The 12584-nt window shown below is 47.8% G+C and overlaps 1 protein-coding gene across 1 annotated transcript in view; it reads left to right on the forward strand.

Moving 5' to 3' along the window:
- Positions 1-4605: 4605 nt before the first annotated feature.
- The window catches only part of gabrb1 (gamma-aminobutyric acid type A receptor subunit beta1), a gene marked incomplete at both ends in the record, with an annotated part of 43449 nt that continues 35470 nt past the window's right edge, over positions 4606-12584 (forward strand). The window contains 4 exon segments of the mRNA XM_083924668.1: positions 4606-4685; positions 4778-4817; positions 4819-4870; positions 4991-5058. Of these exon segments, the coding sequence (XP_083780794.1) occupies positions 4606-4685; positions 4778-4817; positions 4819-4870; positions 4991-5058 (240 nt within the window).

A 12584-nucleotide genomic window follows, 5' to 3' on the forward strand; every position in this document is an offset into this window, starting at 1 on the left:
GGAGGGGGTCTGGAGTCTCCCTTAGAGAGAGGGGGAGAAGTTCAGCATCCGTGAGGAACTCGGAGTAGAGCCGCTGCTCCTTTGCGTTGAAAGGAGCCAGTTGAGGTGGTTCAGGATCATCTGGTAAGGATGAACCCTGGGCGCCTCCCTAGGGAGGTGTTCCAGGCACGTCCAGCTGGGAGGAGGCCTCGGGGAAGACCCAGGACCAGGTGGAGAGATTAGATCTCCACACTGGCCTGGGAACGCCTCAGGATCCCCCAGTTAGAGCACTGTCTCCACTGAGAGCAAAGAGAAGAGCCATATTTGGCTTTGATCACTGCAGCGTGTGCACAGAGGCAGGTCCCAGTGTCATGTGATTCATCCTTAACATGTATTTTTAGTTATACTTTCATTTTGATTATAAGTTTTCAGTTACACGTTTATACTCTTGTTGTAATCTTGTTTTGTTCGTGCAGTGTGTGCTACAACTGTTGTCATTCTGCACAGTTTCCCTCTCCTCTTTAGTCGTTGTTTTTGTCTCCCCCTGTCTGTGTTTTTCTGTGTGTCCTTTCTTTCTGTTCTCTGGTTTGAGTTTGTTTCCTGGCAGCTGCTCCTCGTTAGCATTGATCACCTGCCTCTCTGTATATTAACCCGGTCCTGAGCCTCACACGGTGCCGGATCATACCCTCAACATACCCAGATGTCTCCCTGCGTACCTGTTCCTCTTGTGTCCATTCATCGTGTCAGTTTGTATCTAGTTCTTCGTGTTGTTCCCTTGTGTTAGTGCACCTTTTGTAAAATAAGTTTATTAAATTTGTTAATACCGTCTCCTGAGTTCCATGAATGCATTTGGGTTCCCTCCTCCGTGTGTTCTCCGTCTTCAGTCATGACAACAACCTTAATTTCACTGCTATTCACTTGACACTGTATGAGGGTGAGCCTCATTTGTCCGGGTCGTCGTTATCCCCAAAGCAAAGTGCGTTTTTACCAGAGACTTAGAAGAAGACACCGGCTCAGACAGACGTATTTCCTCTGGCAGGCTGTTCCAGAGCCTTGGGGCACAGGAAACAAAGCTTCTTGGTGTAACTTCAGACGGTCACGGTGAAGACACTTGGACTCTCTGGTGACAATGATGGGAAAACCAAAAGTGTGGTCGGCTGGATCAGAACACAACACCTGAGAGACAAGATGAGCGGTTAAAAGCATCACTTCTTTCGTTAGTAAGGAATTTTAATGGACTGAAAAACTGTAAATATAATAATCTCAAACTCACTGTAGCTGACACACACACTCATACCTCAGATACGCCACCAGAGGTCAGCACACACCTCCAGAAACCAGAACAACTGTGACCCAGTGAGCAGCTGTGGCTGCACACAGCTCCGTCCAGATCCCAAACACACAAGGAGGCGACAACCCACACTTTAGCACACGTTTTAGCTCCTAGAGGACACTTAAGCACATGTTTTGGGTCCTAGAGGGCACTTTAGCACACGTTTTAGCTCCTAGAGGACACTTAAGCACATGTTTTGGCTCCTAGAGGACACTTTAACACATGTTTTGGCTCCTAGAGGAAACTTTAGCACATGTTTTTGCTCCTAGAGGACACTTTAGCACAGGTTCTGGCTCCTAGAGGAAACTTTAGCACATGTTTATGCTCCTAGAGGACACTATAGCATGTGTTTTGGTTCCTAGAGGAAACTTTAGCACATGTTTATGCTCCTAGAGGACACTATAGCATGTGTTTTGGTTCCTAGAGGACACTTAAACACACGTTTTGGCTCCTAGAGGGCATTTTAGCACATGTTTTGGCTCCTAGGACACTTAAGCACACGTTTTGGCTTCTAGAGGGCACTTTAGCACATGTTTTGGCTCCTAGAGGGCACTTTAGCAAACGTTTTAGCTCCTAGAGGACACTTTAGCATGTGTTTTGGTTCCTAGAGGACACTTAAACACACGTTTTGGCTCCTAGAGGGCACTTTAGCAGATGTTTTGGCTCCTAGGACACTTAAGCACACGTTTTGGCTCCTAGAGGGCACTTTAGCACATGTTTTGGCTCCTAGAGGGCACTTTAGCAAACGTTTTAGCTCCTAGAGGACACTTTAGCACATGTTTAGGCTCCTAGAGGACACTTTAGCACATGTTTTGGCTCCTAGAGGGCACTTTAGCACACGTTTAGGCTCCTAGAGGGCACTTTAACACACGTTTTGGCTCCTAGAGGGCACTTTAGCACACGTTTTGGCTCCTAGAGGACACTTTAGCACACGTTTTAGCTCCTAGAGGACACTTTAGCATGTGTTTTGGTTCCTAGAGGACACTTAAACACACGTTTTGGCTCCTAGAGGGCACTTTAGCAGATGTTTTGGCTCCTAGGACACTTAAGCACACGTTTTGGCTCCTAGAGGGCACTTTAGCACATGTTTTGGCTCCTAGAGGGCACTTTAGCAAACGTTTTAGCTCCTAGAGGACACTTTAGCACATGTTTAGGCTCCTAGAGGACACTTTAGCACATGTTTATGCTCCTAGAGGACACTTTAGCACACGTTTATGCTCCTAGAGGACACTTTAGCACACATTTATGCTCCTAGAGGACACTTTAGCACACGTTTATGCTCCTAGAGGACACTTTAGCACACGTTTTGGCTCCTAGAGGGCACTTTTACTCATGTTTATGCTCCTAGAGGACACTTTAGCACACGTTTTGGCTCCTAGGACACTTAAGCACACATTTAGGCTCCTGGGGGACACTTTAGCACGTGATGGTAATAATGATCCTGTGGTGACGGGTTAAATGCAGAATAGTTCCTCTCCCGTTCCCTTCACACTCTGGCGGGAGCAGAAGCCATTTCGGCATAATAATCTCAAACTCACTGTAGCTGACACACACACTCATACCTCAGATATGCCACCAGAGGTCAGTGCACACCTCCAGAAACCAGAACAACTGTGAACCAGTGAGCAGCTGTGGCTGCACACAGCTCCGTCCAGATGTCAAAAACAGAATGAAGCAACGACCCATGGTCAGGCCGCAGCGCTGGTGCTCATCACTGGACCTATTTAAAAAAAGGTTGTTGCCATGAGTCCCTCACACAGAACTCCATTGAGAAAAAGGGTCCAGGTTGAAAAACACTGAAATGCTCCTTTAACATAAGAAGATTTCTGTGAGAAAGCCCTGAAGCCCAACTTCTTGTTCACTGTCAGGAGTTATTGGAGAAGCTGCATCGCTCTTTCTAGAGACAGAGCACAAGCAGCGGCGTGCACAGACTTTCTGAAGGGCCTCCTCGCCACTGAAGAGGGCACTTTAGCACACGTGTTGGCTCCTAGAGGGCACTTTAGCACATGTTTTGGCTTCTAGAGGGCACTTTAGCACATGTTTTGGGTCCTAGAGGACACTTTAGCACACGTTTAGGCTCCTAGAGGGCACTTTAGCACACGTTTTGGCTCCTAGAGGGCACTTTAGCACACATTTAGGCTCCTAGAGGACACTTTAGCACACGTTTTGGCTCCTAGAGGGCACTTTAGCACATGTTTTGGGTCCTAGAGGACACTTTAGCACATGTTTTGGCTCCTAGAGGACACTTTAGCACACGTTTTGGCTCCTAGAGGGCACTTTAGCACATGTTTTGGCTCCTAGAGGACACTTTAGCACATGTTTTGGCTCCTAGAGGACACTTTAGCACATGGTTTTCAATAATTGGGCCATGGGGGGCACACACACACCAGTAAGGTGTGAGGAATCATTTAATTGAATCCACTGAGTTGTCGTTGTAACAGAATCTTGTGTTGTGATGTGTGTGAATGATGATCCAGTGGTGCCGGGTTAGATCCGGAATAGTTCCCATTCCCTTCACGCCCTGGCGGGAGCAGAGGCCATGTCGGCTCCCGTACCTCGTCTCTTATCCCCCCTCTCATCAGTCAGCCGTGCGTTGCGTTTTTTAATGCATTTTTCTGGGATTTGAAACAATTAATTAAGTTGGTGTGCAGCGCGTGACGCGGGGCTGGATGGGACTCGCTGAAAATGCGCAGCTCCTCAGACCTGCTCCCTCTCTCTCTCTCTCCCTCTCCCTCTCCCTCTCTCTCTCTCTCTCTCTCTCTCTCTCTCTCTCTCTCTCTCTCTCTCTCTGTCTCTCTCTCTCCCTCTCTCCCTCCCTCTCTCTCTCTAAGGTGACCGAGGAGCCGCTCACTGCTCATTATTTAACGTCTTGCTAAATTGCGCGGCAGCGGGAAAAGACGAGGCTCGCCGCAGATCTGCTCCGGTGCTCCGGACACTTGCTGTGTCTGCAGGGAGGGTGGTCTGTCTGTGTGTCTGTGTGTGTCTGTGTGTGTGTGGCGCGTGCGTGTGTGTACGTGTGCGCGCGTGCGTGGTGCGGTGTGTGTGTGTGCGCCGGGAGAATGCATGTGCCGCTTCATGCGCCAACATCCCTCCTGAAGTGAACTCTGCGCTCCTCTAGTTGGTCTCCGCCGCCGCGGCTCCATCTTCCCTCCACGCCGCTTTGCCCTCACCTCGCCGCGGACGCTCGGATGTTGATGAGACGCCGCGCATGCGTTGCTCTCGGAATAACTGTGCAGCCTAAGTTGCATCCCTGAGATCTCGTGTCAAAGTCGTTGGCAGGATCGGAGTTGGTGATGTGGGCCGCCCTGGACCGCGGGTGCTGGGGGCTCTGCTGCTTGTCCCTGTTGGCGGCTGCAGTCAGCGGGGCGCAGAGGTGAGGGGATCGGACAGCACGGATGCTTTTTCCCGCAGGCCCCGGACGTGTCCCTCGGTCCTCTATTTAAACCTTTGCTTTTCTCTCCTCAGCGCAAACGAACCGAGCAACATGTCGTATGTGAAAGCCACCCGTGGACAAGCTGCTCAAGGGCTATGACATCCGTCTGCGGCCTGATTTTGGAGGTGTGTGTGCGCGCGTGTGTCTGTGTGTGTGTGTGTGTTGATGTAACTAAAACCATGTGACGCTGCAGCAGCGCGGGGCTCACTAACACTGTGCTGTGCTGTGTGTGTGCTGTGCCATAGGCGCCCCGGTGGACGTCGGCATGAGCATAGACATCGCCAGCATCGACATGGTGTCTGAAGTCAACATGGTGAGTAGGAAGGAGACACGCGCAGCTGTCGCGCGCTCCATTGGCTGTTTTTCAGCGCACTCTCCCCCGACAGATGGAGAGGAGGAATCCGTGTCAGTCCGGTTTTGCCTCTTTACTTGGTGCAGCGCCACTCCTGAAGGGAACTCAAAAAGACCCCCCTCCCATCCTCTCTCTCCCTCCATCCCTCTCCCTCCTTCTCCACTCTCTCTCCCCCTCCCTCGCTCCCCTTTCAGCACCATGGAGAGATCCGCAATGTGTCAAAGCCGATCCGTATGCATCAAGCACATCCCCGCGGTGTCACAACCGGCGGAGGATGGGAATTAACGAGAGAGGGAGAGAGAGAGAGAGGGGAGAGAGACAGAGAGAGAGAGAGAGAGAGAGAGAGAGAGAGAGAGAGAGAGAGAGAGAGAGAGAGAGAGAGAGAGACAGAGAGGAGAGAGAGAGAGAGAGAGAGAGAGAGAGAGAGAGGGAGAGAGACAGAGAGAGGGGAGAGAGAGAGAGAGAGAGAGAGAGAGAGAGAGAGAGGGAGAGAGAGAGGGAGAGAGAGAGAGAGAGAGAGAGAGAGAGAGACAGAGAGAGAGAGAGAAAGAGAGAGACAGAGAGAGAGAGAGAAAGAGAGAGACAGAGAGAGAGAGAGAGAGAGAGAGAGCCTCCTCAGTGATTCCACACACGCGTCTGCGGCCCCGTGTGTTTGCCCGGTGTCCAGTGCCCCGTGTGTGTGCCCGGTGCTCGGTACCCGGTGCCCGGTACCAGGTGCCCGGTGCCCGGTGTCAGAGCAGCCCGGCTGAGGCGGGACAGATGATAGTGAGACGTCTGTGTGTGTGGAGTTTCGGGGCCTCGGTGCAGTAATTACATAAGAGCTGAGAGTGAGTCAACAGGAGGAAGGAGGCCCAGAAAAGCAGAGTGTCTGCAGAATATGATTTCACCACTTAATACAGATGCGGCGTGTGTGTGTGTGTGTGTGTGTGTGTGTGTGTGTGTGTGTGTGTGTGTGTGTGTGTGTGTGTGTGTGTGTGTGTGTGTGTGTGTGGGACGGATTCACACTTAAATATTGATGCACATTTAAACTGTTGCTTCACTGCAGTTCTGTTTTTGTGACTTCCTTTCATCCGCCTGGTTAAAGGGACATTTACACTTTTTCTGCAAATACACTCATCAAACATCCACGGAGACAGTTTTTGTCCTGTAACAACTAAATCAGGAGAGTGGCTAACAGTGGTTAGCTCGGGGCAGCACGGTGAAGGCATTCAAAGGTCTTTTTTAACCACTAATGCTGCTGAAAATAACAGCAAACCTCTGCAGCAGCATGAGAAGAGTCCCTACACACACAACAAAGCGTCATCAGCGTAGAGAGTGAACCTGCTGGTGGGTTTGAGTCTTTTTGTGGTGGTTTTGAGTCTTTTTGTGGTGGTTTTGAGTCTTTTTGTGGTGGTTTTGAGTCTTTTTGTGGTGGTTTTGTATCTTTTTGTGGTGGTTTTGAGTCTTTTTGTGGTGTTTTTGCATCTTTTTGTGGTGGTTTTGTGTCTTTTTGTGGTGCTTTTGTATCTTTTTGTGGTGGTTTTGAGTGTTTTTGTGGTGGTTTTGTGTCTTTTTGTGATGGTTTTGTATCTTTTTGTGGTGGTTTTGAGTCTTTTTGTGGTGGTTTTGAGTCTTTTTGTGGTGGTTTTGAGTCTTTTTGTGGTGGTGTTGCATCTTTTTGTGGTGGTTTTTTTTATCTTTTTGTGGTGGTTTTGAGTCTTTTTGTGGTGGTTTGAGTCTTTTTGTGGTGGTTTTGTATCTTTTTGTGGTAGTTTTGTATCTTTTTGTGGTGGTTTTGAGTCTTTTTGTGGTGGTTTTGTATCTTTTTGTGGTGGTTTTGTATCTTTTTGTGGTGGTTTTGAGTCTTTTTGTGGTGGTTGTGAGTCTTTTTGTGGTGGTTTTGTGTCTTTTTGTGGTGGTTTTGAGTCTTTTTGTGGTGGTTTTGAGTCTTTTTGTGGTCGTTTTGAGTCTTTTTGTGGTGGTTTTGTATCTTTTTGTGGTGTTTTTGTGTCTTTTGTGGTGGATTTGAGTCTTTTTGTGGTGGTTTTGTATCTTTTTGTGGTGGTTTTGTATCTTTTTGTGGTGGTTTTGCATCTTTTTGTGGTGGTTTTGAGTCTTTTTGTGGTGGTTTTGAGTCTTTTTGTGGTGGTTTTGTATCTTTTCGTGGTGGTTTTGAGTCTTTTTGTGGTGGTTTTGAGTGTTTTTGTGGTGGTTCTGAGTCCTTTTGTGGTGGTTTTGTATCTTTTTGTGGTGGTTTTGAGTCTTTTTGTGGTAGTTTTGAGTCTTTTTGTGGTGGTTTTGAGTCTTTTTGTGGTGGTTTTGTATCTTTTTGTGGTGGTTTTGAGTCTTTTTGTGGTGGTGTTGCATCTTTTTGTGGTGGTTTTTTATCTTTTTGTGGTGGTTTTGAGTCTTTTTGTGGTGGTTTTGTATCTTTTTGTGGTGGTGTTGAGTCTTTTTGTGGTGGTTTTGAGTCTTTTTGTGGTGGTTTTGTATCTTTTTGTGGTGGTTTTGCATCTTTTTGTGGTGGTTTTGAGTCTTTTTGTGGTGGTTTTGTATCTTTTTGTGGTGTTTTGCATCTTTTTGTGGTGGTTTTGTATCTTTTTGTGGAGGTTTTGAGTCTTTTTGTGGTGGTTTTGAGTCTTTTTGTGGTGGTTTTGTATCTTTTTGTGGTGGTTTTGAGTCTTTTTGTGGTGGTTTTGTATCTTTTTGTGGTGGTTTTGAGTCTTTTTGTGGTAGTTTTGAATCTTTTTGTGGTGGTTTTGAGTCTTTTTGTGGTGGTTTTGAGTCTTTTTGTGGTGGTTTTGAGTCTTTTTGTGGTGGTTTTGCATCTTTTTGTGGTGGTTTTGTATCTTTTTGTGGTGGTTTTGTATCTTTTTGTGATGGTTTTGCATCTTTCTGTGGTGGTTATGAGTCTTTTTGTGGTGGTTGTGAGTCTTTTTGTGATGGTTTTGTATCTTTTTGTGGTGGTTTTGTATCTTTTTGTGATGGTTTTGCATCTTTTCGTGGTGGTTTTGAGTCTTTTCGTGGTGGTTTTGAGTCTTTTTGTGGTGGTTTTGTATCTTTTTGTGGTGGTTTTGAGTCTTTTTGTGGTGGTTTTGTATCTTTTTGTGATGGTTTTGCATCTTTCTGTGGTGGTTTTGAGTCTTTTTGTGGTGGTTTTGAGTCTTTTTGTGGTGGTTTTGTATCTTTTTGTGATGGTTTTGCATCTTTCTGTGGTGGTTTTGAGTCTTTTTGTGATGGTTTTGCATCTTTCTGTGGTGGTTTTGAGTCTTTTTGTGGTGGATTTGGCAGTTAGTAACAGATTACAGGAAGATTCCAGGTCATTGTCAGGCCCGTGCTGGCCTCAGTCATCAGACATGCTGCGCTGTCAGGAGCTAAAGTGAGTTAAAGCGACAGTGACGCAACGTGAGGTTCTGCCGCTCGCTCACTCGCTGACGTCCGGCGCCTGCTCTCAGCTCTCAAACCGACGGGCTGTGGCTTTGTTTTCGGAGCACAGTGCTCTCTGCAAAAAGGACCACAACGTGCAGTCATGTCCAGAGAAACGTTGTTGTTTTGATTCTGTGAATGTCGAACACTGGCGACACCAGCATACACTGCCAATACAAAGTGTTCACACACACTTTGCATTTCTAAATCAGACTTTTTCAGACTTCTCTGAGGATTTTTCAGTCAATATTAAACATCTGACACAAGTTATTAGATGCTGATTATGTAAATAATGAATGAATGAATGAATTGTCATTGTTGTCTTTGTACCAGCACATACACACACACACGCAGACACACACACACACACACACACACACACACACACACACACACACACACACACACACACTCACACACACACACACAAAAAAAACGGCAAAACAAAAGAATCAAACAGAAGAAACACCACGACAAGAACAAGGACGTTACACATCTGGATATAAGGGAACACATGCACATTTGCAGTCTTTGTTTAGTAAATATAGAGTTTGGCTGCAACTTTGTCCCAGTTTTTAAATTTGGCCCACTGTGAATTAGAGTTTGACACCCCTGATATAGACCATATAGTGTTTTCAGCAGCTGAGGTCACTGATTCCGTATATGGTAAGGGGGCGTAACATTTCCCGGTACGCAGCGTAAACAGCTGACCAATCAGAGCACACCGGGCTTTCCAGTGTGAAGCTCAGCCAGAGCCTGACACACAGAGGGGGTCTTTAAAGATCAAAGCATGTATCACCCTGAAAACCTGCAGAATAGCGGCTCCTTAACGAGGCTCAAGCAACATACGCGATGATCTAAAGTTCCAGATACTGCGAAACGAGAACCAACACAAGACACCTCCCACAGGAGTGTGCCGTGCGTCCTCCGTGTCCGTGTCCGTGTCCGTGTCTGTGTCCGTGTCCGTGTCTGTGTCTGTGTCCGTGTCCGTGTCCGTGTCCGTGTCTGTGTCCGTGTCCGTCCTCTCAGCAGCTGTTATTGATCGGCCGAGCAGAGTGATGTGTCCGGCACCACCTCAGGATCAGGATTCATGGAGACGCTCTGCTGACAGCACATGTCACGGTGCCAGGAAGTGTCCTGCTTTCCAACGGCTCGCACAGACGGGTTCAACGGGGGCCGCGCACCTCTAATGCTCCACATTACATTTACAGAGGCCTGAAATTCAATATCTGCTTATAGCTAAAGTTCTTTTCTTACTCCCCTGTAGTGCGATCCAGCCGTGCAGGTAGCTTTTACGGGGCGGCCCTGAAATCTGATTGGTCACCGCACTGATAGCTGATCTACCGGGGTCCTCCCTATGTTCCCCGGTCGCATAAACCTCTGCCTAGAGTTAGAGGTTAGGGTCAGGGTGAGGGGGTAGTGTTAGAGCTCACTCCCACTGTGCCTCCGTACCGTGCCCGAGCACATTACACGGCTAAAGTCTGGTGCCTTTGACCAGCGTGAGTGCAACCGTACCACGTCTAGGAGCGGCACGCTTGCCGTCCATGGCCCGTTTGGGAGAGGTGGGCTTTAGTCAAGCACGTTTGCACATGTACGAGCACGAGCGTGCGCACGTGTACGAGCAGGAGGCCTACGGCGGTTCTGAGGTCATTTCCTGTGCGCCTGTTGGGACGTAGAAAAAAGAAGGAGGGACCATGCGCGGACATTTCAAACAATGGCGGTGAAAGGTTCACGTTGGTGTGATGCGGAGGTGGAGTGTTTACTGCAGATTTGGTCGATGAAAAGATTCAAAAACAGTCGACAAGACGCACAAAAACTCTGAGGTCTACGGAAAGATCTGGAAACAAAGCCACGCATCGCCATGACGTCATCAATGCGTGTGACGTGTTACGGCGTGATGACGTATAGGCAGCAAGAAGCATTCTCCGAGGCCCAGGTAGTGTGAGTACAAACGGGCCTGGAGGGGGGGACAAGGACCCTAAAGCACGGGGCACGGGACGGAGGCACAGTGGGAGGGCGCCCTCACTGGGATAGATCAGCCCAGCTGCTCCCACCGACTCCACGGGCTTCACAGGAAAGTGGAGCTGCGGTCTGAAGCTTTACCAGCATGTCGAGTTAGAGCGGCCAAAACATTTACATATGAATCCAACAGCTGGTGAATCAGCGATGCATTTCCCATAAAGTGACACCTACAGTGGGACGCACACGCGCTGTATCTGTGCCAAACTCATGAACAGTGAGGGTCTTTAAGGGGGGAGATAGACCCACCAGGCTAACCAGCACTGTCCGGTGATCTGCGCCCGCGTGTCCGGTGCATGTGTACCATCGTGACGCTCGTCACTGTGACTCTGCTCACGTGCTCATGCCAACACCATCAGCTGCTGCTCCAGCACCCTCCATCACCCCGGGCCCCTCTTTATGTGCGGAGCCTGTGGTCGCGCTGATTTGATTAAACTCTAATGTTCATGTGTGTGTTACAGGACGATTAGATCTACGACCGAAGGCTCTAAGAGCGCCGGCAAAGATCAGAGCACTTCCTGCCAAATCTGACTGAGAGTTTGCGTTGAAGTTATAGGTTTTCATCTATTTCGTCATCTTTTAAGTTTCTATTTATCAAATAATGAGTTAAAACCATGGTGATTGATCATGTGACCCACTGATGAAAGCACTTTTTTGCTGAGTATTCACATCTGTGTGTGTGTGTGTGTGTGTGTGAGTGGAGACGTTCCCTCTCTAGATGTAAATAAGACGGCGTGTTGGTGACGCTGCTGACAGACGCTGGTCTGAGGCCCAGATCATGATTAAAGGTTATGCTGCTTTCACTTGTAATCGGAAATTCCAACTTCTGAGTCAGGCTGAGTCAGAAGTGTAATAGGAACGTGTGTGTGTGTGTGTGTGTGTGTGTGTGTGTGTGTTGCGCTCGTGCTCGTACACGGGCGCACGCTCGTGCTCGTACATGTGCAAACGTGCTTTACAAAAGCCCACCTCTCCCAAACGGGCCGTGGACGGCAAGCGTGCCGCTCCTAGACGTGGTACAGTTGCACTCACACTGGTCAAAGGAACCAGACTTTAGCTGTGAAATGTGCTCGGGCACGGTACGGAGGCACAGTGGGAGTGCACCCTTAGACACGTAGCATTCAGGACAATCTGAAATCTGAGATCTACTTTTTCATACGTTCACCTCGTTACCTGAAGCTTTGGTCTGAATACGAACATCCGCCATTGCCGACCTCACAGAGTCACATGTGACAGGAAACAAGGAAAAGCATGAGCAACACTTCATGTTTGCATTCATGTTTGAAATGTGTCAGACGCAGCCAGTGTTGCCTTTTAACACCTCTGACTTCCACTCGTTCGCCTTCTCCAGACAGACAGAGCTGTTAGACAGGAGGTTAATGGAGCTGCGTTCGATCACATGCTCAGACATGACACCAGAGTGATGAAGAGCAGCACTGGCCTGAGCCGGACACGGTGCTTAGCAGTGAGTTATGAGGCCGTGCACAAGACGAGGCTGTGGCTGAGACATGAGTCCAGGGCTTTGTAGTGAACGTTAACCTGCTCATGGGGTCATCGGAGGGGGGGGTCAGTGGACCCGGGGTTTGTTTGTTGTGTGTGTAGGGACTCTTCTCATGCTGCTGCAGAGGTTTGCCGTTATTTTCAGCAGCATTAGTGGTTAAAAAAGACCTTTGAATGCCTTCACCGCACCTTTTTTCAAGATATTCAGACATTTTTTACTTTTCTCTCAATATAATTACGACTTTTTGTCACAATCTTGTCTTTTTTTTTTGTTTTTCTTCACGATCTTTCGACTTTTCTCTCAAAAATATTTTGACCTTTTGGTTAAAGTCTTTATTTCTCAAGGTTTAACAACTTTTTGTCAAATTATTACATAAATAATAATATTTTTCAAAGTGTTATTCCTGTTTTTTCACAATCTTGCAACTTTTTTCTCAAAATATTTCGATTATTTTCGACTTCTTGACACAATCTTCTGACTTTTTTTCTCAAAATGTTCGACATAAAATATATGATGCTGCTGCAGAGGTTTGCTGTTATCTTCAGCAGCATTAGTGGTTAAAAAA

Source organism: Echiichthys vipera (assembly GCF_963691815.1).
Source record: "Echiichthys vipera genome assembly, chromosome: 12".
Lineage (NCBI taxonomy): Eukaryota > Metazoa > Chordata > Actinopteri > Perciformes > Trachinidae > Echiichthys > Echiichthys vipera.